Source organism: Carassius auratus, chromosome 3 (assembly GCF_003368295.1).
Source record: "Carassius auratus strain Wakin chromosome 3, ASM336829v1, whole genome shotgun sequence".
In the NCBI taxonomy this organism is placed as follows: domain Eukaryota; kingdom Metazoa; phylum Chordata; class Actinopteri; order Cypriniformes; family Cyprinidae; genus Carassius; species Carassius auratus.
The window spans coordinates 11,300,602-11,325,976 of record NC_039245.1 but is presented as its reverse complement, the minus strand read 5'-3'; the positions used below and the strand labels follow the sequence as shown (position 1 = coordinate 11,325,976).

At 38.4% G+C, this 25,375-nt stretch overlaps 3 protein-coding genes across 4 annotated transcripts; all 3 read left to right on the top strand.

Moving 5' to 3' along the window:
* The first annotated feature begins 807 nt into the window (after positions 1 to 807).
* Positions 808 to 5,566, top strand: LOC113048002 (CDP-diacylglycerol--inositol 3-phosphatidyltransferase-like). Its single transcript, XM_026209492.1, has 6 exons — positions 808 to 979; positions 1,757 to 1,891; positions 1,978 to 2,131; positions 4,060 to 4,141; positions 4,269 to 4,350; positions 4,632 to 5,566. The coding sequence occupies exons 1-6, from the start codon at positions 937 to 939 to the stop codon at positions 4,781 to 4,783; spliced, it is 648 nt and encodes a 215-aa protein (XP_026065277.1). The 5' UTR covers positions 808 to 936; the 3' UTR covers positions 4,784 to 5,566.
* Positions 5,567 to 6,115: 549 nt separating this feature from the next.
* Positions 6,116 to 16,014, top strand: LOC113047995 (myc-associated zinc finger protein-like). The gene is made up of 9 exons (XM_026209481.1): positions 6,116 to 6,884; positions 6,968 to 7,090; positions 7,241 to 7,391; positions 9,158 to 9,531; positions 10,722 to 11,059; positions 11,678 to 11,741; positions 12,738 to 12,909; positions 13,205 to 13,609; positions 14,544 to 16,014. The coding sequence occupies exons 2-8, from the start codon at positions 7,058 to 7,060 to the stop codon at positions 13,528 to 13,530; spliced, it is 1,458 nt and encodes a 485-aa protein (XP_026065266.1). The 5' UTR covers positions 6,116 to 6,884; positions 6,968 to 7,057; the 3' UTR covers positions 13,531 to 13,609; positions 14,544 to 16,014.
* Positions 16,015 to 18,832: 2,818 nt separating this feature from the next.
* LOC113047984 (serine/threonine-protein kinase NLK2-like) lies at positions 18,833 to 23,725 on the top strand. Of its 2 annotated transcripts, none has more exons than XM_026209472.1 (5): positions 18,833 to 19,170; positions 21,473 to 21,781; positions 22,041 to 22,170; positions 22,344 to 22,399; positions 23,542 to 23,725. In XM_026209472.1, exons 2-5 carry the CDS (start codon positions 21,474 to 21,476, stop codon positions 23,708 to 23,710), a joined length of 663 nt encoding a protein of 220 aa, XP_026065257.1. In that variant the 5' UTR covers positions 18,833 to 19,170; position 21,473; the 3' UTR covers positions 23,711 to 23,725. The 2 variants fall into 2 exon arrangements, with proteins under 2 accessions (XP_026065257.1, XP_026065250.1); XM_026209465.1 differs by having other exon boundaries at positions 18,834 to 19,066.
* Positions 23,726 to 25,375: the final 1,650 nt, after the last annotated feature.

Genomic DNA, 25,375 nt, shown 5'->3' with positions numbered 1-25,375 from the left:
TAAGTTTCCACAGTCTGTGATGATTTGGGGTGCAATGTCATCTGCCAGTGTTGTTCCATTGTGTTTTTTGAAAACCAAAAGTAACTGCATTCATTTACCAAGAGATTTTGGAGCACTTCGTGCTTCCTTCTGCTGACCAGCTTTTTGAAGATGCTGATTTAATTTTCCAGCAGGATTTGGCACCTGCCCACACTCCCAAAAGCACCAAAAGTTGGTTAAATGATCATGGTGTTGGTGTGCTTGACAGTAAACTCACCAGACCTGAACCCCAGAGAGAATCAATAGGGTATTGTCAAGATGAAAATGAGAAACAAGAGACAAAAACTGCAGATGAGCTGAAGGCCACTGTCAAAAAAAACTGGGCTTCCATACCACCTCAGCAGTGCCACAAACTGATCACCACCTCCATGGCACGCTGAATTGAGGCAGTAATTAAAGCAAAAGGAGCCCCTACCCAGTATTGAGTACATGTACAGTAAATGAACATACTTTCCAGAAGGCCAGTTCACCGAAAAAAATTTTGATTGGTCTTATGAAGTATTCTAATTTGTTGAGATAATTAATTGGTGGGTTTTTGTTAAATGTGGGCCAAAATCATCACAATTAAAAAACCAAAGACTACAGAATTACAGAAATAAATATACTTTCCCAGGTCCTTCTAATTTATTGGGATGCACCTGTGATAATGGCTGGGTTGAGAAGAGTTTTTAAACACCTCCTTCCCCCCACTCTGTCACTGTACTGTCACGTGACGTGACACGGAGCACAGAGCGCGTGACCGTTAAAGGGGAGGATTTCTGTGACGGCGTGCGCGCGCACGGGAAACATGATGTCACCACGCGCCACACTCCGCAGTCGGAGGGGTCTGAAGAGGGAAATAGAAACATATAAACATAGATTTTAGGCAGTTCCGACCGAATAGAAACGCTCGCCACCATGGTCGAGGAAAATATCTTTCTGTTCGTGCCGAATTTGATCGGTGAGTGTCAATCGAGCGCGTTATCTAACTAGTTCTGCGCACATTTAACCGCGGCTTTGTACTTTTGAGAGCGCCTTTTTTATATATACTTCCTTGCGTATGTTGACATGATGCTTGTAGGCTGTCACTGTAACGTTAATACAAGAGTGAAGCTTATTCGATACAGCGCTTTCATACACGAATGCCTTCAAGGATTAAAGTCTGTAGAAATTACAATTCACCCCATTTATTGTCTAAATCTATATTATGGATCTTATTCTGAACAGTTTATTCCCGCATATGTTATTGTTAACACTTTATGACCTATTAATGTTTATTGGAAAAACTCATACGTTTGAGTGCAACACCCACCCACGTATTTTATGAATTAATTTCCTAGTTTTGGTTCAGTTGTTACTACAACTATTTTGTTCCCTATTTTTAGTAAATCATATCCACGTTGCATTAATATGTTCCCTTTTTATTATTAGTTTCCTCGTTTTATTTATATCATGGCTACAAATAAAGAATTTGTTCCCACTTAATTCCCTTCATTTTAGTAAATCGGGGGCCACATTGTACTAAATAATTGCCTACTTTTTATTAAATAAAAACTTTGTATTACCAATTAGTACAATGTGGCCTTGATTCATTAAAATGAAGGAACAAATAAATAAATTTAAAAAAATGAGGGAACAAATTCCTAATTCGTGGCCACGATAAAATATATTTTTATTTGCATGTTATGTGCTGCTCTCTGTACATGTACACTCATAATCTCTTCCACGCTTTCAATAGGATATGCCCGTATTGTACTGGCCCTGATATCCTTCTACCTAATGCCCTGCTGCCCGGGCCCTGCAGTGTTTTGTTACCTACTGAGTGCCCTGTTGGATGCCTTCGATGGACACGCAGCTCGCGCTCTTAATCAAGGTAGTAATCTTCAGCTTTGTGCTGTAAATTATTCCTCTTTCTGTGCTTTTTTTCTCTGTTTATGCTCATCGCTGCTTCTTTCTTAGGTACAAAGTTTGGTGCCATGCTGGACATGTTGACAGACCGTTGTGCCACTATGTGTTTGTTGGTGAACCTGGCACTGCTGTACCCGTCCTACACTTTCTTGTTTCAGCTCAGCATGTGTCTGGACATGGCCAGCCACTGGCTGCACCTGCACAGGTGTGTCCAAACATCTGTCCCCAAGTCAATGTGTTTTCAGTGTGAATGAGTTTTTGGTTAAATGCTTGAAATAAGGTCTGCTTTAAAAAAAAAAAAATTATGTTCTATATAGTATGAATGTAATCTGGATGTAATACATTTATCATGTTGTTATTATCGTATTATTGTTATTGACCTACTAGCTTCACTTGTGTCAATTCATTGCCATTCATTCACAAGTGGGATAGTAAAGTGTCCATCAGAGGTCATCTGGGGACTTTTTGCCTACTTTTTAATGAATACTGTGAATTCTTACATTATTATGATCCCTTCCTTTTTTTAGCCTACTATATAGCAGGGAAATATGCCGTTTCAAATGCAGCGAAGGTCTGAGGATATTTTTACGTTTTATTCTATGACATAAAATATATTTTTTAAAGCATTTGCGTGTCTTGAAAAAGGCGGTTGCTAACAGTTGGCTTAATGGGACTAGAGAGGTTGTTGGTGATTATTATGAAAAAAAAAATATTAATTAAGGATCATAAACTTTTGTTGGTTTTCTGCAATAATCCAAAAGATTCAAGGTTGGCCTAGAAAAATATGTCATCCCTGCAGCATTCTGTAAGACACATCTGAAGTATGCATGCATAAAGCCATAGTTGATTTAAGACCATACTTGGGGGCATTTGGTTCTCTAGAAATCTCTCTTGTCTACAGATTATCTCACCCCAAATTGGTAAGGATCATCCATCAGAGGCAGATCCTTGCATATGCAATGTAGTCATTTTGCCTAGACTGGCATGGTCCTCTTGTGCAACCTGGGACACTACTGCCACCCCCACACACAGCTCTCAGACGCACACTCCACTTGTCTAATTGCTCATTTGTAGTCAGCTTTTCATTCCAGTGAAACTGCAAACTTAAATGCTCCCGCATTTCTAATATACATCTACTACATGTCGACAATCAATTGCAGTTTGTGCTCCTCTATTGCAGTCATCTGCAAGCTTGTATTCAGATCTGCCTCCATCCAATTAACAGTCAATTGATGGAACCAAGTCCCTATCTTATATTTTGTTATTTTTCAATAATACATTTCACAATACAGAAGAAATTATTTGTTGCCATTTCCATTTCATCGTGGCTTTAAAAAACAATTTTTATTTATTTTAACCCACAGTCTCTCCGCTAGTTAGATTTTCCTTGTAACACACTAAAATCAGTAACTAACACTATTATCTAGTACAGTGGTTCTCTATTCCAGTCCTCGCACCCCCCTGCTCTGCACATTTTGTATATCTCTCTAATCGCTTCAGATGTTTGTTCTATTCAAATGTAAGTGCCCTGCGAAGTGGACATCACAGGATATTCCCCTGTGATTCCAGTTCAAAGCGAACGTATATGTTCTATTCAAAGTGCATTGAAGTGTGCGAGACGTGAATTTAAATTGCATTTATTTACAGAGGTGTATGATGCCACACTTGTCTGTGTGTGAAGACGTTGCACAGTGCAAATCCATGAATGAATGTTCATGAATGAATGAACAGATTCAACAGGAGCAATGAACACTGTGTAGGGACCATGTCAGTCAGAACACATTTCACACACAGAGCTCACTTCTAATGAGCTGATTATTTGAATCGTTGCATTAACAAAGAAAGACATGCAAAATATCCAGAGCTGGGGGGCGCGAGGACTAGAATTGAGAATCGCTCATCTGACACATGTCAGAATTATTAGTGTATATTCATTTAAAAAAAAAAAAAAAAAAATCATAAATGTAAATAAATTCTGTCTTCTCCATGGGCTCCCTGGAGTACACTCATGGATCTCCACAGGAGATTTTATTGTTTAATTACTGTATTTAATTTTAGTGTCTGTGTTACCTGCATGTTTAACATAAATTATTGTTAATAATGAGTTGTTCCTTTTTTCCCCATTTCTTTTAGTTCCATGATGAAGGGAGCCACCAGTCACAAGACCATTGATCTCTCTGGCAACCCCATCTTAAGACTGTACTACACATCCAGGGTAACACACTCACTCATGGACAGTCAGGAACGCCCATCAAAAGCTTATTAAGTTGTTCTTAAAGCATGCATATCTAATGGAAAATGTTACATGTACTGGCTGTTCTGACATCAGTGTTTTCCCACAGCCGGTGTTGTTTTTCATGTGTATGGGGAACGAGCTGTTCTTCTGTCTGCTGTATGTAATGTACCACATCGAGGAACCCCAGGGTGAGTATCAGCTTGCTGTTTTCTCACTGTCTTTATAATAATGGACCATTTTCACAGACTGTGATGCTGTGACTTATTTTATTTATTTTATATTTCTAACACTATCCTTTGTGTTATATTACCTCGGCAACTAGTTAGTGCTGTTGCATGAGTGTTTCTATCTTTCTTTTTGCCCGTTTTATTAATTAAAGTAGTACTGAATTCATAAGCATGCACTATAGCAATGCTTTAATACAAGTGATCTTTTATTGAAATATTGGTTGCATTTATTTTCTACCCAGTGTGGCTGCAGTGGCTGCTGGGAGTTTGCAGCGTGGTCTGTGTGCTGAAGTCTGGCATCAGTCTCCTCCACCTCATCACCGCCTCCCGTAACATGGCTGCTATTGATGTGGCTGACCGTGAGAGAGAGAGAGAGCGGAGCAAAGCACAATGAGACATGAGAGTATGCAGAAACCAAGAAAGATGAGACCAAGGCCGTGCAAAAGAAATGAGCAGAAAAAATGAGTGATGAGATCACTGGCCAGTATAAATGAGGATGAGATAATGGCAATCAATTACTGGAGCACACAAAGCCTCAGTGAGCATTTATTTTTATTTGAATATAGATTATCAGTGCTATAATCCATATTTATCCATATTCCTGTAGTTGTGCTTTTCACTGCTTCTGTTGGAACTAGATGCACTATGAGTGTACCGTGTTTATGTCATCTTTGGGGTGTCGTCATATAAATTTTTATTTTTGAGGGGTAATTTATTCGTTAATGGAATAATCGTGTGTCATTTTAAAGGAATTTAGAATACCTCTGCTATTTAAAACCAACATTTCCACACACACAGACACATTCCACGCTGAAAGCCACTTGAGTATTACTGTATTTGGCCATTGTTTTACCATTAGTTGTGGTATTTAATTATTTGTTAACTTACTGTTTTATTACACTTGTTTTTGTTGCAGGTATATCAGAGAACGTTTATATGAATATTAGTTTGAAGAGTGTGAAGCCATTGTCATATTAATCAAGTGGTTCTGGCATCATTTTCGTCCATAGCCTTCTGAATGTATTTTTGGGTTGTGGTAGACATAGGCTACGGTTTGCGGTCTAAAGTTTCACAGCTGTTATAAATCATCAGAAATATATGAGAGTTTTACGATTGTGGAGAAAATTAATTTTGTACTGTAACTGATGATCTGCCAATAAAGATATCCTGAACACAAGATGCAGCTGTTTGTTTATCGAATTTCAACAGCCCTGCCCAGCTGTGTTAACTGATGATTTTCCATCAGCCCAGCAAACACAAGATGTTTGTGCTCCTACTGTTTGTTTATTGGTTCTCCCTTTGGGAAGCAATTCATATTTCTTTCAAGAACATTTACTTCAATGCTCATATTATGTGTGATAATGTTTATGGTTCATTTTAATAGCTAATTAAGGAAAACGACGGAAGGTCTTGAGCTGCTTATGTAATGATGTAGAGAAGTTAAGTGAACGTTAAAGCAACGTTCTCAGAACCATCACGCGCAGCCTCAAACAAACGTTCTATTTCCTTTAAAATTGCATGAGAGTTCTGATCTGATCTGAGAGCGGTTTGCGAGGATCGAAAAGGAACGTACTGTCTGGGAGCTCATAAAAGTGTTAGTTGGGCGTGAGTCCGATATATGTGTTTAATCCCATTGGACGCGTACAATTATTATCGGCAGTGATCTGGAGCCGCTTATTATTTACCGCAGCTGCGTCTGCGTGCGTCTTTACCTTTAAGGACCTGCGACATTTTTTCCCCCATACGAACATCCAGTTGTCTACGGCCGAGAAACTCTGTGCTGTAGAGCTGGTTTTAATAGAAAAACGCGCGGATGGTTTCTTTTAACTCATCTCGGCGTTTATGGTGTAATTTGCGTCGGCCGAACTCAAGCGCCGGAGGGGCGTGAGAGGACGACACCGCGCTCAAGAACATCGCGTGGAGGAGGGGACGAAGACACAGAGGGGGTGTTCACTCAAAATATACTATCCCTTTAAAACAAGGGGGACACGGCGGTGGGGGAGAGATAGCGGGGCAGAGAAGACGGGATAAAAAAAGAAAAGGAAGAAAGAGCGAGGGTGGGAGGGTGAGAGTATTGCAGGAAAAAAAGGAAAAAAATGTCATCCTCTCGATTGAAATGCCGAGGCGGAGCCGTGGACGACGACCGGTGAAGCGCTCGCCACACGCGAATGAGATTTAAGGCAACGCCGAGGCTCGCGCAGATGCCACTCGAGGCCTGGATGAAGAATCTTATAATAAAATTGGTGGCCTTTTTATTTTTAACCACGCCATGCAACCGCCGAGAGCAAATGAAACATTAAACTGACATTTTAATTCGATGATTTTTGCATGAATTATCACACAGCGGTCTAACTAATAAGAAAGCATTACATGCAGAAATTAATTTTAGATTAAATTTTTAAGCATTATAGGGCACTGTTATGTGACACTGCCTCGTTAAAAACATACTGTGACTGACAACTCTTATTTCTTATTTTTTACTCTTTAGAAACAAGGTAAAATATATATTTATCTGTAATATGCATTCTTTCACTTTTTACATTTCACTAATGTAATTTTATATTTGGGGGATTTACAGTTTAATAAACACATTTGATAGTACAGTGGAAGGAGACGTTCTTCCGAATAGTTTATTTCAAACGGTGTCTGCACTGTTCTGAACTTCACGATGGATGCAGCTTGGAGCAGTTTCCTCTTTCAGGTAAGACAATGCTTATGCGTGCTAATGCTGATAGCTCTTTTGTTATTTGATTTAACTTCAAGTCATAATCGATACCATTTGTCCATAATGGCACCGGTGTACTTTCATAAAGAATGTTTAAAATCTGTGATTTGCCCCTTCTCACGACAGACTCCGCCTTCACAGTCCCAAACTGACGGGACCCTCCAATCGGATCTTCTACCGGATCTCACGGATTCCGCTCAGGACCCGCCCCCTGAGCACATAGCCCCGCCCCCATCCACGGTGGACACCGCGGCGCTGAGCGAGGAGCCCGTGCCGGGTGAGGGAGGGGCAAAACAGGAGGGTGGGAAGGGAGAGAGGACCGAGGTTAGGCTGTTTGTAAGTTGTGGCATTGGTGGCTGGAGATCGATGTAAATAAGTGAAGATGTTAATGAGCCAGTTATTTGCATAAAGTTGGAATATCATTTGGGAAGCCTGCATGTTTTCTCCCTTCAGTTGTTGCCCTCAAATCATGTTGGAAAGATCATATTTACAAGATAAGCACATGGTCAGGATCACTGTGTCAGTTGTCAGTTAAAGGTTCTAGAAGTAAAAATGTGATTAATTTTCTCTACACTAATGTATTTTAGTGATCCTACCTAATTGTCAGAAAAATAACACTACCCACAATACCTGAAGAGAGAGTCACCATTCAGAGAGGTTTCTGTTATAATGGAAACGGAGTGCTGGTTAATGAACCAGTGTTGTTATTGTTCACTTAAACTATTAAAAACCGATCATTAAAATATAACTTATTATTATTATTATTATTACATTTTGAAATATTAGATAGAAATCTTCAAAAGAAAAACCTTAAAAGAAAATTATAAAAGTTGCCTTGGCAGCTAACTAAAATAAGCTTAAGTCGACATGCTAAAATTACTAAACTAAATATAAATGTAAAAATAATTTATATATATATATATATATATATATATATATATATATATATATATATATATATATATATATATTCAAAATATTGCTTAATATTACAACGCTCCTGCACTCTCAAGCAACTGAATATTTATACAATATATTTGAATATTTATAAATTGTATATATTTATTTCAATTTAAAATGAGGTGCTGCTTGGGTTTGAGTAGTTCATCACAGACATACACAGTGTAATACCATCCTCTTTTTTTCCTCCAACTTTAAAAAGTTTTGTACTTCAGATCAAAGGCTTTTATGATGTGATTCATGTTGGAGCTGTTTAGAGCTCTATACTGAAGAATCTAATTCAAATCCCTGGGATACAAATACTTTCGGAACCAATGCAGATTGGCCTTTTATGCATTTCATGTAGTCCAAGAATAGCGATAAAACATGCTAAAATGTTCTCTAATGGTAAGAGAATGATAAAAAAAGAGAACCGATAAAGCATCAATTTCATAGGTAATGTGCATTTTTTTTTTACACATTATTGTGATAGAATAGTGCAAAAATCTTCCTGTTTTTGCCAGTAAGTGGAAAAAAGAGACAGAAAAATGACATGTCCCATGTGATTTCACATCTCACTGTTTACTGTTTAATTACTGTTTTCAAGCATTTAGGTCAAAACCTTCTAGAATTATTTTAATACATTTACATTTAGTCAATTAGGAGACGCTTTTATCCAAAGTGACTTACAAATGACAACAATGGAAGCAATCAAAAACAACAAAAGAGCAATGATACACAAGTGCTATAACAAGTCTCAGTCAGCTTAACACAGCACACGTAGCTAGGGCTTTTAAATAATATAATAAATAAAAAGAAAACAGATAGAATAGAAAAAGAATAGAGCAAGCTAGTGTTATAGGTCTTTTTTGCTTTTGGTAATTGTATCATAAATGAAAAGAAAACTGATAGAATACAAAAAGATTAGAAAGCTAGTTAGATATATATATATATTTTTTTTAAGAATATAATTAGAATAGTGAGTGCTAAATACAGCATAGTGTGTTTCTCAAGTCTAGGTGTTTGTTTGCGTCAAAAAGCGTACGCCTGTATATGAACACTTAGATTGTCCTTTAACCCTTTCTCTCCGTTTCTCTTTCCCAGTGAAGCCAGTCACTCGACCAGCTCGACCTGCACACATCTGCTCCATATGTAACAAGCAGTTTAAGAACAGTTATAACCTGCGGCGTCACCAGTCTGTCCACACTGGAGTGAAGATGAAGGACAGAGCCGCTAGAGAGAAACTAGACGGAGGGAAGGCTGAAGCAGGAGTGGAGAGGCAGAGCATCCCTCTCTCTCTCCTCCAGCTGTCTATACCTGCCTCTATACCCACAGCAGTCGACCCCATGGCCCAGCCTGCCCCAATCAGCAATCAGCAGCTAGAGACGGTGGCTGTCTCTATCTCCCCGGCAGCAGTCGCCATGACAGTGAACCAGCCCCTCCCAACTGCAGTGGTGGTTACTGGGACAATGGTTCAGGTCAGCTTGGTTTGTGTCTTCAGTTTATACTTTGCATACCTTTGCTGCGCTTCCCTTGTTCTTGTTTTGACTTGCTTCTACTAATGGCTTTCATCTCACATTTACTCTCTCAACGTCTTTTTTGATTACCTTTGAGGCACTTTTCATAAAGAGGGTTTAATAGGGCTTTAAATTAAACAAACAAAAAATGTCTCTATGGATATATATAATCCATCATAGGAAAACATATATAGATTCTTTTATTTTTTATATATTTCCTTTTTAAATTATTATAAAATAATAATAATAAAACACTGCCGGATTGGTTTAAGGCTTCCACATTTAAATAAAGCTAGAGGAACATTTTACGGGTTTGTGATCATTATTGATATTTCATGAAAATACGGTGTGGTAATTTTTTCATACAGTAGCTAAAGTCTGCAATACACAATATGACTTTTGCCCAGATTTACAGTCTGAAGCAGTCAGCACTAATTGGCATAATTCAGAGCCAGTCTGCAGAATTTGGGAAGTAGGAGTTGAGTATTTTCACAGAAAGTCGTATAGTAAATGATGGGCACACACTCCGATTTTTAATCTTTTTAATTTTGATTCCATTCAGGTAGAGAATATGAAACATGTTTGTTATTTTGAGCCATTTTTAGAGCACATTGTTTCAATTTGTCATGTAATCTCCTAGCAACGCGGTGCTTGTTTCTCTGAGTTGGTGTGTTTGCAATGACTTGAATGTCTGGTAGGGTGAGATCCGTAGCTATTGCCTATTGTTTTATAATCTGTTCGGATCTTAAAAACTGTGTAAACAAGCCTTTATGGTTAAATGATTTGTGAGGTAAGATTCTCAGTGATTTTAAAACTGTAATGGGACACAAGATTGTACGGTACTTATGGAAAGTGTAATTTATCACTTTAGCAGAAATAATTTATGATTATTTCACCACATGTCTGCTCTCCCGTAATAAACTAAAGTAGTTGGAGTTGGTTTCAAACCATCAAATCCCAAGGCTCTACAAAAATCAGGCTAACGGTTGTGTAACATGGTCTCATACCTGCTCCAACCTCATTTGTTGAACACTTACAGTCAGTTGGTTAGTAGGTCAGCCAACGATGAACATGTTTTACCCAGAAGACACAGAAAGATTTGCTGTGTTTGTGGCTCATAAAATCTGAAATTGTCTTGTATTGTTTTTCAGGCTGCACCAAATACCAACATCAATGATAACCTAAGTAATCCCACCCCGATCCAAATATCTATCCCAATAACAAACCCATTACCCATCAATCCAACTCCCAACCCTAACCCCAATCCAGTCAGGAAGAACCATGCATGTGAGGCATGCGGGAAGGCGTTCAGGGACGTGTACCATCTGAACCGTCATCGGTTGTCCCATTCGGATGAGAAGCCGTACTCCTGTCCAATCTGCCAGCAGCGGTTTAAGAGAAAGGACCGCATGAGCTATCACGTTCGGTCACACCAGGGAGGAGTGGAGAAGCCGTATGTGTGTCCGCACTGCGCCAAGGGCTTCTCACGGTAAGAGATATACCCTTACACACCTGTACACAGCAAAACAAAACTAGTTGCATAAACATACTTTATCTGTGAGTATGCTGAGATTTTTAATGATTTCTATAAACGCATGCACGCTTGGTATAAACCAGAACAAACTTGTTTATCAGGCCAGTTCACAGCAGGTTTCAACCGTGAGCATTATACTGTAGTTCTGACAGTGCTGGAGGACTGAATGTTGTCATTTTACTAAAAAAAAAAAACTAGGGAGAGATGCCCTAATTTCTAATTTGAGACTGAAAATGGGTTAGATGAGGAATAAGTGACCTTCTATCTGTATTTATCCATCTATGTCATAGAATTAGACACATCTACATCCATATACAGTCCAGTCAAACTAGTAGTAAAAAATATTTTCGGGCTCATGTGACCCTGAGGTATTAATACATAAACCAAACAAAAAAACATGAGCTGCATATTTTGATAAGCATTTAACTGATCAAAAGTAACTGTATATACAGACAGATCTCTGTTGATTCTCCTCTAGTTCACATAGAGATAATGTGCAGCAGAAACACAAATGCTCAATGCCCCCTGCTAATTATTATGATATGTATTGTACTCTCTCTCTGTCTCCTCCAGGCCGGACCATCTTAACAGTCATGTGCGACAGGTGCACTCCACAGAAAGACCCTTCAAATGTCCGGTAATCATACTCCTCTAGTCTCTCTTGCCTCCTCTCCCATGTTTTTTGTTCATCATTGATGTTAGTTTTTTCTGCATGCCCGGTGTGATTTGACATGTCATTGATTGCCTTTGGAAGTAATTTGATCTTGTCCCGTAGAATGTAAAAACAAAAGCTAATGCATGTAATTGTTTTTTTTTTGTTTGTTTTTTTTACTCTCCGCCCATTTTTTTGTAGCTTTGTGGCCACCTGCTAGAACTTTTACGTTAGCAAATACACATGCTTAAAAATAGCAATCTTTCTTGGAAAAAAGACCAACATTTTAGAATTGTAATGCTTTTACTATAGTACTGTATATATGCTACTGCTCAAAGGATTGGGGTAAGAAAGATGTTTTAAGCAATAATTACATTTACATTTGTTTTACTTTTATCCAGCACAGATACATTAGCTTCCTATTCAGCACAGAATAATAAATCTTTCTTGAACATCAAATCCTCATATCAGAATGATTTCTGAAGGATCATGTGACCCTGAAGACTGGAGTAGTAATGATGCTGATAATTCAGCTTTACCATCACAGGAATAAATTACATATTTTTTTAAATGTATTTTAAATAGTAATAATATTTCAGTCTTACTAATTTTACTGTATTTTTGATTAAACAATGCCATCTTGAAAAGCATAAGAAACCTTTTTTCAGTGATAATCAACAGCATAATACTAAGTTCAATAATTAGAAAATCTAGTCCTAAATATTCTTTTAAATCATCCTGCATTGTGTTTTTGGCTCTTTGCTAAAACTTCATTACAGTGAATTACGTGTTCTTTTGTGTGCTTCTCTGATCACATGAATGATGATGTGTGTGTGTGTGTGTGGGCTGCAGCCATATGTGTCTGACAGTGTGTGAGACGAGGATGAGTCATGATGGGGGTGATGAAGGCAGATCGGGATAGATCTGCAATACCAGAGAGAATGAAGACTGTTTGATGAAGCGTGTTGTTTGTTTGTACAGACCTGCGAATCCGCGTTCGCTACTAAAGACCGGTTACGAGCTCATATGATCAGACACGAGGACAAGGTTCCCTGCCACATCTGTGGCAAACTTCTCTCTCCTGCTTACATCACGGATCATATGAGGGTGCATAACCAATCACAGCATCACGTCTGTCACCTCTGCAACCGCAGTGAGTGTCATTGATGATTTCATTTGTGGTTTGAAAAGTGTAGCTATTCCTTTCATATTCTGATACCCTTTTTTTTTAAGTGTCTTTATTAAAACACTTGAGAATATGAATTGTAAATGTGTATGTTATGTCTAACTATGCTGTAAGATACACGTAAACGTTTGAGGCTTTCGAACAGTAGTGTAAACGGATATCAGATTCAATGACTGCTTTGATAAATGTCATTTACAGCACTAAGAAAGTGACGAGAGAGGACAATTACAATTTTCATAAAAATCATTCTTTTTCCTTGTAGGCTTCACCACACTGACATACCTACGGGTCCACGCTCAGAAGCATCATGGGCAAGAGTGGAAGGAGAGCGGGGTCGGCCGTGGCTCGGGTCCAGGTGGGGTGCTGTTATGTCAGCTGTGTGGGGTGCACTGTAAGACCCCCACACAGCTTCAGGGTCACATGGCCACGCACGCCAACCAGACGGACCCCAACGTTCCTTGCCCCATCAGCAGCAGCACTAGTTCAGTGGCGACTGTGGGCATAGCCACTGCTGTTTCCAGCCCTCCAGTCACAGTTGGGCTGCTGGTGACTGACTGCTCCAGCATTGCTCCTCAGAGCCACAGCTAGCCCACAGCACAGCACGAGGAGGGAGGGAGAAGCAGGGGTTAATGGGTGGGAGGGGAGGGGATGGGCCTAACCTGGACAGGTGAGCAAAGAAGCAGGACAGTATATATATTAGATACTCACAAAATATTTACAATGATTTTGCTGCCATAGAATTGAATGACACAGAGATGTTAATGCCATTTTAATTTGGCTTAATTTAATGTCTGTGAATTTCTTCTGTTACTTCAGTTTCTTGGAGTTTGTAAGATTATTGAATGTTTTTGAAAGAAGTCTCTTATGTTAACTAAGGATGCATTTATTTGAACAAAAATACAGTAAAAATGTGATATTGTGAAATATTAGTACAATTAAAAATAGTTTTTTTAATATAAAAAATAAAATGATTTATTCTTGGGATATTTGTTATTATTATCAATGTTTGAAAATACTTTTGTGGAATCCGAGATACGTAATTTTCTTCAGGATTTTTGATGATTTAAAGTTCAAAAGAACTGCATTTATTTTGCATTTATTTTAGAAATCTCTTGCAACATTATATATATATATATATATATATATATATATATATATATAGAAAAATGTGGTATAGGTAAATATTACTGATCAATCTGTGTTTTGTTTAACTGTTTCATAAAATTAAGAATTATTTAAAAATATATATATTTTTGTATCTTTCATTGAGAAACTGTAAAAACATGCTCTTGATTTCTTACCAGTATTTTACTTTTTCATTCAATATTCTTAATCCACTTGATAACAGTGTTCATGGTTTAAAAAAAAGCATAGTTTAAACGCATGTAAAACACGTTAAGCTACTGCAGAGCAAATACATAAATGTTTCATTTATTTATTGTAGCTATATTAGTCTTTTTATCAAATTTCCCAGTCCTATTATTAAGATATATAATTTTTTTTTTTTTTTATGTAATAGCATTGTCCATCTTCTAGATGCAATTTGTTATGTATACAAAATAACATTACCAATCAAACCGAACCATTTTCTCTCACTCCAGGTTGCCATGGAAATGCCAACACTAAGATTACCATGGAAACCTACCCATTATCCCACCCCTCTCATCCAATCTTGCTGGGACTGAACAAGAACTGAACGACTCTCCTCAAAATAAGTGTGACTTTTGAATGAACTCAAGAAACATCAGCCTGTTTCACACTCACTCAGTGTAAGTGCAGGCAGAGCAGCAAGCCTCACTGCATTGCTTTTCCCTCGTATCTTTGATCTGGTCTGACCGACACAGACTGAAAGGGTTTAGAAGAAGAGCCCAGGAAGGACTGGTGAATGACTGGTTTGAGTGTCAGTGCATTTCCTCACAGAGTCCCATTGGAAAGATCACTGGTTTTAAATGTAGGCTGTTATTAAGTGCTGTCCCAGTTCATTATTTAAAAAAAGTATCCAGTGTTGAGGAATGTAGAACACTGAGAGGAATCGACACATTATGGCTCCCAACCTTTCCTCTTATAATAAAGGCTCATATCTACATGATCATGAAGTCCAGAAGACTTCGTTTTATAAATGAATGAACTCTGTTGTAAGAGATCAGTCCATCATAAACGATCTTAACATAAGTGACACCTCCACAGAACTTGAACATTTGAGGGGATGAAATATAGTGCCATTTCCACTCATAATCCCTGCGAAGGATTGTAAAAGGGTTTAAACACGGTCACAAGGACAAAGTATTTATATTTGTAACGTATGTAGTATACATAAGTACTAAAATAAGCATCTACTGTTCAATGCCTCCTTTGATATTTTTCTCATTTATCTTGATCTCTCTTTTTTAACTGAAGATGTTAACCAGATGTAATAATGTTGACTATGTTGCATAAGATCTGTGATCTGTTTCCAGTTCAGTTTGTGTTGAAGCTTGTTTAACACCAATATGTGTTGGTGTCGCTTTGCTCTTATCCTAAATATTCTCTGTATTACGAACATGCACCTAATTATACTGAATTTATCTAATGGATCCTTTTCACAAGACTGTGTTAACGCATTGGTCATCAGCATAATAAGTCCTCCAAAGTCTTTTATATTTTCTAATTTCTTTTTAAAAGTATCTACTTAAGACTATCCTTTCTATTATTTTACCTTTAGGTAAATTTAGAAAAACTAGTTAAAGCTAATGCAAGGGTGTTTCAAAAACAGCGTCTATCTCTATTCTTTTCCTTTTTTTGAAAGTGATGAAAACACTGTAGTGGTGTTTAACTTTTGCTATCTGAGCAAATAGCAATGCAAAATGTATATTTTTGTGGTAGTTCCCCATTCACCGCTATAGAAGTTTACCCAACTATGATGACTTCTGCTGCTGAGAAACACAGAAATGTGGAAAAGGGTCCACTACAGTCTCACTTGCTTGATGGGATATTATGTGTATGTGAAGTTACCTGGTGCTTTTCTGCAGTTGCTTTGATACACGCAGTTGTTATAGTGTTAGAAATTAAAAGTGATTCTTTTGAAAGAAAGGGATGATGCTTTTCTGTGAATATAGTACATAATGGTGTAACATTACATATTGCACCTTTTTTTATCTAAGTGTATTTAACTATTAAATGTGTTGCATAAAAAATTATATGACATTAACAGCATGTTTTAAACGCATCAAATGCCTGTCCCATTTCAGAGGTCTTGACCTTTCTGTCAGACTAGCAGTATCATGGGTCATAATATTTCTGATACATAGCATTAATTTTTAGATTTACAGTGGCTTATTGGCATGACAAATATTTTCACAATTGCAGCATTGTTGTGCAAAAAAAAAAAAAATACAATAAAAAGTGCAAAATTAAAATAGGCAAAATAAGTTATAAAAGCCTAATTGGTGGAGGTATATTTATATAATAAATAATATATATTATATAATATAGTAATATTTATATAATCACTTATGGACTTTTAACTTGACTGTTCCCTGCTAGTGGAATGACCTGCCCAACTCAAACCGAGCAGCTCTTTAGCCATCTTCAGGAAACAGCTGAAGAGATGTCTCTTCCATCCACACATGGCCCTCTAACACTAGCACTCGCTTTTCTATTTCTATTCTATCTACTTGTTTTATTTATTCTAAAAAATGAGACCCTCTACAACTCTCACTCTCATTTCATTTTATCTACTTTTTATTTTTGATGAAAAATGACCCTCTAACAGTTGCGTTCTTGATTCTATTTCTATTCTATCTACTTGTCTTCATTTAATTATTATATTAAAAAAAACGTACTATGTGCACTTGTCACAGCACTTACATAGTATTGCTCATTTGTTGGTTTCATTGCTTCTATTGTTCTCATTTGTAAATCGCAAAGCGTTGGCTAAGACGCTGAATGTAAATGTACATATTAGGATTTTTTTAAATAATCATTAAGGAATTTCATAGAACTGTTATGCAATGTATTGTAGAAAAAAACATTTGGTGTGTGTGTTATATATATATATATGTATATATATATATATATGTGTGTGTGTGTGTGTGTGTGTGTGTGCTGGTCATATAATAGAATATCATCAAAAAGTTTATTTATTTCACTAATTCCATTCAAAAAGTGAAACTTATATATTATATTCATTCATTACACACAGACTGATATATTTCAGATGTTATTTTAATTTTGATGATTATAACTGACAACTAAGGAAAATCCCAAATTCAGTATCTCGGAAAATTAGAATATTACTTAAGACCAAACAAAAAAAATGATTTTTAGAAATCTTGGCCAACTAAAAAGTATGAACATGAAAAGTATGTGCATGTACAGCACTCAATGCTTAGTTGGGGCTCCTTTTGCCTGAATTACTGCAGCAATGCAGCGTGACATGCAGTCGATCAGTCTGTGGCACTGCTCAGGTGTTATGAGAGCCCAGGTTGCTCTGATAGCGGCCTTCATCTCTTCTGCATTCTTGGGTCTGGCATATCACATCTTCCTCTTCACAATCCCATAGATTTTTTATGGGGTTAAGGTCAGGCGATTTTGCTGGCCAATTAAGAACAGGAACACCATGGTCCTTAAACCAGGTACTGGAAGCTTTGGCACTGTGTGCAGGGGTCAAGTCCTGTTGGAAAATAAAATCTGCATCTCCATAAAGTTGGTCAGCAGCAGGAAGCATGAAGTGCTTTAAAACTTCCTGGTATACGGCTGTGTTGACCTTTGACCTCAGAAAACAGAAATGGCACCACAAACCATCACTGACTGTGGAAACTTTACACTGGACTTCAAGCAACGTCGATTGTGTTCCTCTCCTCTCTTCCTCCAGACTCTGGGATCCTGATTTCCAAAGGAAATGCAAAATTTACTTTCATCAGAGAACATAACTTTGGACCACTCAGCAGCAGTCCAGTCCTTTTTGAAGCGAGACGCTGCTGGCGCTGTCTGTTGTTCAAGAGTGGCTTGTCACAAGGAATGCGACAGCTGTAACCCATGTCTTGCATATGTCTGTGTGTCGTGGTTCTTGAAGCAGTGACTCCAGCTGCAGTCCACTCTTTGTGAATCTCCCCCACATTTTTGAATGGGTTTTGTTTCACAATCCTCTCCAGGGTTCGGTTATCCCTATTGCTTGTAAACTTCTTTCTACCACATGTTTTCCTTCCCTTCGCCTCTCTATTAATGTGCTTGGACACAGAGCTCAGTGAACAGCCAGTCTCTTTTGCAATGACTTTTTGCGTCTTGCCCTCCTTGTGCAAGGTGTCAATGGTTGTCTTTTGGAAAACTGTCAAGTCTTCCTTATGATTGTTTAGCCTAGAACTAGACTAAGAGACCATTTAAAGGCCTTTGCAGGTGTTTTGAGTTAATTAGCTGAATATAGTGTGGCACCAGGTGTCTTAAAAATTGAACCTTTTCACAATATCCTAATTTTCTGAGGTACTGAATCTGGGATTTTCCTTAGTTGTCAGTTATAATCATCAAAATTAAAAGAAAGAAATATTTGGAATGTATCAGTCTGTGTGTAATGAATATAATATACAGGTTTCACTTTTTGAATGGAATTAGTGAAATAAATCAACTTTTTGATGATATTTTAATGCTATGACCAGCACCTGTATATAGATAGATAGATAGATAGATAGATAGATAGATAGATAGATAGATAGATAGATAGATAGATCATGATTTTTTTTTTTTTTAATTATAATGAGACCTTATAGCACCCCCACCCCCTTTTAACCAATGAATGAATAAATAAATAAATAAACCCTGTTCCAGTAAAGCCCAGTTAGTGTGTTATTAGCAGATGGCAGTGAGTGGTGAAACTGTGTCCCTCGCATTGTTTACACCAGTGGTCCCCCCTCCCCCACACACTCATCCCTCCTTTCTTCCACTCCATCCCCCTCTTTCAACTCCTCCTTCTCGCTCACTACCGCTATTTCCAACAGCTGATTTCCAGACCAGAGAGAGAGGAACACGGCGAGACAGTTCAGGTTCGGAACCAGCTGCTGCAGAAGGATTCACAGCGAGTAGAGATGCGGGGAGAGCGCTGTGGTCCGTCATGAAGATCTGAGCTCCGCCGCCGCTCCGTCAGCTCCGAGAGGTTAGCCCCTGTGCTAAAGCTAACTTTACAAACATCTGCAGACAACAGACCTACATCATCGGCCTTTGTCAGCGTTACAGCTCACGTTTTATTTGCTATGTGCATTAGGTTGGATTATATTCACTTTGTTATTGTTTTCGCACTGAACTGGTTCATTTGTATGTATAAAACATCATATATAGGTCACGGAGCAGATTAATTAGCTAGCTAATCGGAGTTAACAGCTGGTGGGGTTGCGTTAGTTACATTATACAAGAGTTAACTGGCTTGAAATTCTAAGAAACTGAAATGTAGAAGATTGAGATACATGTAGGCAGACCGCTGTGGTATGTGGAAGGGGTTACAGAAGCTTACATACTAGCCTAGTAACGAGTCGTGTCTTTGCTGGGGTAGCTTGCTAGCTTGGAGATATATATACACACACACAGAGTCATGGCCAAAAGTTTTGGCAGGAATATATATTGTGTTTTGTTAAATTTGCTGCTTTAGTATTTTTAGATCTTTTCCACATGTTTTTTTATGGTATACTGAAACATAAATAATAAGCATATGTTTCAAGGCACAGAAAAAAAAATGTATAAGTCAGTATTTACAGTGTTGACCCTTGTTCTTCATAACCTCTGCAGTTCGCTCTGGCATGCTGGATATTAGTAAGTAGGCCAAATCCTGACTGATGGCGATCCATTCTTGCCTTTTCTATTACTCCTCAGAGTTCATCACAATTTGTGTTCTTCTGCTTGACCACTCGCCTTTTGAGAACTGACCACAGGTCCTCTATAGGATGGAGATCCAGGGAATTTCAATGCAATGATCTTCGAGCCACTTCTTTATCACTCTTGTTTTGTGACATGTTGCACGGATCCTCAGCATGAATCATTGGAAGAAGAAATCGCTCTTGCAGGCCTTTTTTATACCACTCTTTATTCATGGCAGTGTTTTGGGCAGAATTATGAGAGAGTCCACTCCTTTGGTTGAAAAGCAACCCCACACATGGATGATCTCAGGATACTTCACTGTGGGCATGTCACAAACTCATGGCAGCATTCACCTTTTCTTCTCCCAACAATCGATTTTCCAAATGCCCCAAACAGTCAGAAGGGAGCTTCAGAGAAAATAACTTTGCACCAGTCTTCTGCAGTACAATCATTGTACTTCCTGCAGAATTTCAGTCTGTCTTTGACATTTTTCTTGGAGTGAAGTGGTTTATTTGCTCCCCTTCTTGACATCAGGCTGTTCTCCAAAAGTCTTGTCCTCACGGTGTGTGCAGATGCTCTCACACAAACCTGCTGCCGTTCCTGAGCAAGCTCTGCACCACTGGAGACATGATTCCTCAGGAGGAGACGGTCCTGGTGCTTGCTGGACACTCTGGGACGTCCTGAAAACGTCTTCACTGCAGTCGAACCTCTCTGGTTAATGTTAGCTGCTCATTTGGTGTCAGGATCAAAAAACATCATTTTTTTTTTGTTGTTGTTGTGAAAAGTACATTTTTTCGTCCAATTAAGCTTTTAGGAATTATTTAGCATGCATCTGATCACCCTACAAAATTATTAGAAACAATGGGAATGAAAACCACAACAGTTTAAGCAGCAAACTTTGCCAAACCCAAAATTTATGTCAATAAAGGAAAGGAAAAAGAGGAAAAACTAGAGGACTAAGCAGCTTGCGAACAAAGATGAGGAACAAGAGTGATGTGAAACTTTTTTTTTTTTTTTTTTTTCAGACATGTTGCAAGCACATGTTTTTGGTGGCTTTTCACACTGATATCCCAGATAACCGTGCTCTCAGACCACCGACCGAGCACGTGAATAAAGGTTATCACTGAGCTGCACTGTTGCAATGCTGCTGCAGGAACTGAAGATGGGCTCAACAACTTGTTTGATTTTCCTTATATTTTTCTTTTGAAGTCATATGATAACTATGTGTGAGGAGCAAGCAGAAATAAAAGGCATCATTCACTGGAAACCGCGGTGCAGAATTTGAATGTCATTTTACATCCCACATATTCAGACTTGAAGTTTGGTTATGAAGAGCATCAGTGTCGATTGGCATTTGAATGAGATTCATGAATTTAATTGGATGTGAAGATTTTCAGAGGATAATGCCTGTTTTATTAATTTCGTGTTCCAGAAAAATTTAGTGTGGATTTGCCGTCAGTTTGGTACATGTCTCGAAATTTATGGTTTTATTAAACTACTTTTGAGCTTCAGATAATCAAATTAATAAATTTAGAGGGATAGTTCACCCAAAAAATTTAAAAAAAAAAATTGAAGTATGTTGGTGACTGAACAGTTTCGGTTCCCATTAACTTCCATTGTATTGACAACAGATACTATAGAAATCTTTAGAAATTTTTGGGTGGAAAATCACTTTAATGATAATTCCACACCTGTGTTTGTTTTGATGTAGGATGGCTTTCCATGGATCCTCACGGCCAACAGTGTGTGGTAACATGTTCCCTGGATCAGAGTTAAGTCACAAGTATTTTTGTGTCAACACCACGACCGGCACTACCTCAACGGGCCTCAGCGCAACACCAAATCCAGCTGGACCCAACGCACCTGCTGGGACACCCAGGCACCCGGCGTCTCTCGGGGGCAGCACCGGCGGAGGGGCGGCCATCCCGCAACCTCACAGTAACCCAGCAAGTGAGGTTCCAAGCCCTGCTGAGATGGAGCCTGATCGGCCTATCGGTTATGGTGCGTTTGGAGTGGTCTGGTAAGTCCTCCTGTCATCCCAGCATACTGACTCATGATGACTATCTGTCATGTAGTTACGCTACTGTTTAAAAGTTTGGGATCTGTAAGATTTTTAGAAGATTTTGTTGAAAGAATTTTCTCATGCTCACCCAAGCAGCATTTATTAAACTCTTTACCATTTTAATATGTTTTAAAGTTTAATTAAAATGATACTAAACACAAATTTTGATCAGTGGTGTTAAGTTTTACAAACTCTGTCTGTCCATTTGCATTGATAGGTCTGTGACGGACCCTCGGGATGGACGTAAGGTGGCTCTGAAGAAAATGCCGAATGTCTTCCAGAACCTGGTCTCCTGCAAACGTGTGTTCAGGGAACTCCGGATGCTGTGTTTCTTTAAACATGACAATGTAAGTTTTGCAGATGGAAAATGGAAGAAAGCATGCATGCATGCATGGATGGGTGGGTAGGTGGGCATACAATGAAATATAATTAATAGATTGAGATAAAAAGTGTGTGTGTTTTACAGAGTTTTGGAACTTGATTTCATGTTTTTTGTAATGATGGGAATTTGCTTTGGCAGGTGCTGTCTGCCCAAGACATTCTCCAACCTCCACAAATCGACTGCTTTGAGGAGATGTATCCTTCAGATCAAATAGCGCCGCCGGTGTGCATACACTCATAGAAAACAATGTGTTTGAATTTTACGTGACGTGGCGCTGTGCTTCTCTTCCGGTGTGCGACCCCCTTAAGACTAGTGCATTCTCATTTTAAAACGCATAACTTTTGCGACAGTTATGCCTGTCGTTTACACTATTAAGGGGGTTTTCAACACTCAAAAATGTGAGACTTTCGAAAATGCTGCAGACCCTGCTTAAGTTCGCATTTCAGTGTAAATGGACCAAAACTAGTTACTTCTATTTTACCTCGTTGCTGAGGAATATAATGTGACAATCTAATATCTATGCTATTTTATTAATTAAAGTCACAGGACAGTTTCTGTCTGTGCACAGCGCAATCTTCAATCTTCGACATCTCTCTCTCACTGCTTTTATGTGCGTGTGTGTGTGTGTGCATCAATTAAAGCAGGACATTAATATACAACGGTCATTAAACTTACTTTGAACTACCTGACTTTGCAAATGACCATGGAATAAGCTGGAAAATCAACGGTTTGCCGTGAATTAAAGGTCTTCTCAGAGGCCTACATGTCGTGCATTTAAAATCCTTTAAAGAGATACTCCACCCCAAAATGAAAATGTTGTCATTAATCACTTACCCCCATGTCGTTCCTAACCCATGAAAAGCTTTGTTCGTCTTCGGAACACAATTGAAGATTTTTTGGATAAAAACATTGTGAATGTCCCATAGACTGCCAAGTATATTACACTTTCAAGGTCCAGAAAAGTATGAAAGACATCGTCAGAATAGTCCCATCTGCCATCAGTGATTCAACCGTAACATTATGAAGCGACGACAATACTTTGTGTATGCGAAGAAAACAAAAATAACTACTTTATTTATTCAACAATTCCTTCACCGTAAGGCCATTTTGGAGATTATGAGCTGAATGCAGACAGCGTACGCTCTTCTATATCGGACACTTTCAAAAAGTGAAATCATAATCAACCACCCCTTTAATGTACCGTGAGATACACATTTGTTTATTTCACCCATTACTAGTTTCCAGCATGTTTTATTTTCCCTCATAGCAGATGTTGTTATTGTGGCTGTAGATGTTTTGCAGGTCAGGTGTTTTCTTAACTGGGTCTGTGGTGTAGATACGTGATCACTGAGCTCATGCAGAGTGACCTGCATAAAGTCATCGTCTCCCCTCAGCCTCTCACCACCGATCACATCAAGGTGTTCCTCTACCAGATACTCAGGGGTGAGTTTACATGGGCATGTCACTTTTGGATTACAATATCATGCGGCGTACATAAAATGTAGTACAAACGTTGCCACACTAATAGTGGAGAGCAAGAGTAATTGCACCTGTAGATCAGATTGATGTGTGATTCCACAGGTTTGTCATATCATCTTATTGGTGCTTGTCCACTGTGGTGATCTTATTAGGGCCCAAGCACCGATGGTGTGAGGACCCTCTTGGAATTGCTCCGTTTATTATTATTATTATTATTATTATTATTATTATTATTATTAGGGCCCGAGCACCGATGGTGTGAGGACCCTCTTGTTTCTGTGTTGTTTATTATTATTATTATTATTATTATTTTTCTGAAACTTTCTCGAAAAGTCATGAAACTTGGCACACACGTCAGAGCTGGAAAAATATTAGGTATGCAATGGTTTGCTAAGGTGGGTGTGGCAAAATGGCTCGACAGCGCCACCTATAAATTTTCAACGAAGTGCATCTTGAGCTACGTTTCACGTACTTGTATGAAAATCGGTACACACATGTAACACACCAATATCTACAAAAAAGTCTCTTGGTACGAAATCCAAATTCCAACAGGAAGTCAGTTATTATTTTTTTTCTCATCCAAAATTTTGTCATTTTTGCCATTTCCGGAGGTTGGACTTTAACGAACTCCTCCTAGAGATTTATTCAGATCAACACCAAAGTTTGTCAGTGTAATCTAAAGGCCTTTGCGATGTTAAATTGCGAAGATCTAGAGTTTTCGTTTGAGGGCGTGTCTGTGGCGGCTTGGCGAATTTCGATGTTTCGCCATGAAAAATGAAGTTGCTATAACTTAGACATAAAATGTCCAATCTGCACCAAACTTCACATGTTTGATAAGACTCCTGACCTGAACAGATCAACATTCCCAAATTTAGTTATAGTCATAGCGCCACCTGCTGGCAACAGGAAGTGAATGCCTTATGCTGCAATGAACTACTCCTAGAAATCTAATAAAATCTAAATTGTGTTATGGTCAGTTTAATCTAAAGGCCTTTGCGATAGTGAATTGTGATTATCTTGAGTTTTCGATAAAGGGTGTGTCCTTGGCGACGTGACAAAGTTTGATGTCTCGCCATGAGAATAAAATTTGTAACTCAGGCATAAAATGTCTGATCTTCCCCAAACTTCACATGTTTGATAAGAGTCCTGGCCTGAACACAACTGAAGGCCAATATTCCATTGGGTGTGGCGAAATGGCTCCATAGCGCCACCTATACATTTTCAACGGAGTGCACCTCGAGCTATGTTTCACGTGCATTTACAAAAATCAGTACACACATGTAACACACCAATACCTACAAAAAAGTCTCTTGGTACGAAATCCGAATCCCAACAGGAAGTCGGTTATTTAGAATTTTCTCTGCAAAATTGGCGTTTTTTTTTTGCCATTTTCAGGGGTTGTACTTTAACGAACTCCTCCTAGAAATTTATTCCGATCAACACCAAACTTGGTCAGTTAAATCTAAAGACCTTTGCAATGTTAAATTGCGAAGATCTTGAGGTTTCGATAAAGGGCGTGTCCATGGCGGCCTGACAAATTACGATGTTTCACCATGAAAAAGGAAGTTGCTGTAACTCAGACATACAATGTCCAATCTGCCCCAAACTTCACATGTTAGATAAGACTTCTGCCCTTAACAGATCTACATGCCCATATTCAGTTATAGTCATAGCGCTACCTGCTGGCAACA

Coding starts and splice junctions, on each gene's coding strand:
- LOC113048002 (XM_026209492.1), top strand. CDS start 937: ATGGTCGAGGAAAATATCTTTCTGTTCGTGCCGAATTTGATCG. Junction 1,892..1,977: donor AGCTCGCGCTCTTAATCAAG/GTAGTAATCTTC, acceptor CTTCTTTCTTAG/GTACAAAGTTTGGTGCCATG. Junction 4,142..4,268: donor GACTGTACTACACATCCAGG/GTAACACACTCA, acceptor GTTTTCCCACAG/CCGGTGTTGTTTTTCATGTG.
- LOC113047995 (XM_026209481.1), top strand. CDS start 7,058: ATGGATGCAGCTTGGAGCAGTTTCCTCTTTCAG. Junction 7,091..7,240: donor GGAGCAGTTTCCTCTTTCAG/GTAAGACAATGC, acceptor TTCTCACGACAG/ACTCCGCCTTCACAGTCCCA. Junction 9,532..10,721: donor TTACTGGGACAATGGTTCAG/GTCAGCTTGGTT, acceptor ATTGTTTTTCAG/GCTGCACCAAATACCAACAT.
- LOC113047984 (XM_026209472.1), top strand. CDS start 21,474: ATGGCTTTCCATGGATCCTCACGGCCAACAGTGTGTGGTAACATGTTC. Junction 22,171..22,343: donor GTTTCTTTAAACATGACAAT/GTAAGTTTTGCA, acceptor TTGCTTTGGCAG/GTGCTGTCTGCCCAAGACAT. Junction 22,400..23,541: donor ATCGACTGCTTTGAGGAGAT/GTATCCTTCAGA, acceptor TCTGTGGTGTAG/ATACGTGATCACTGAGCTCA.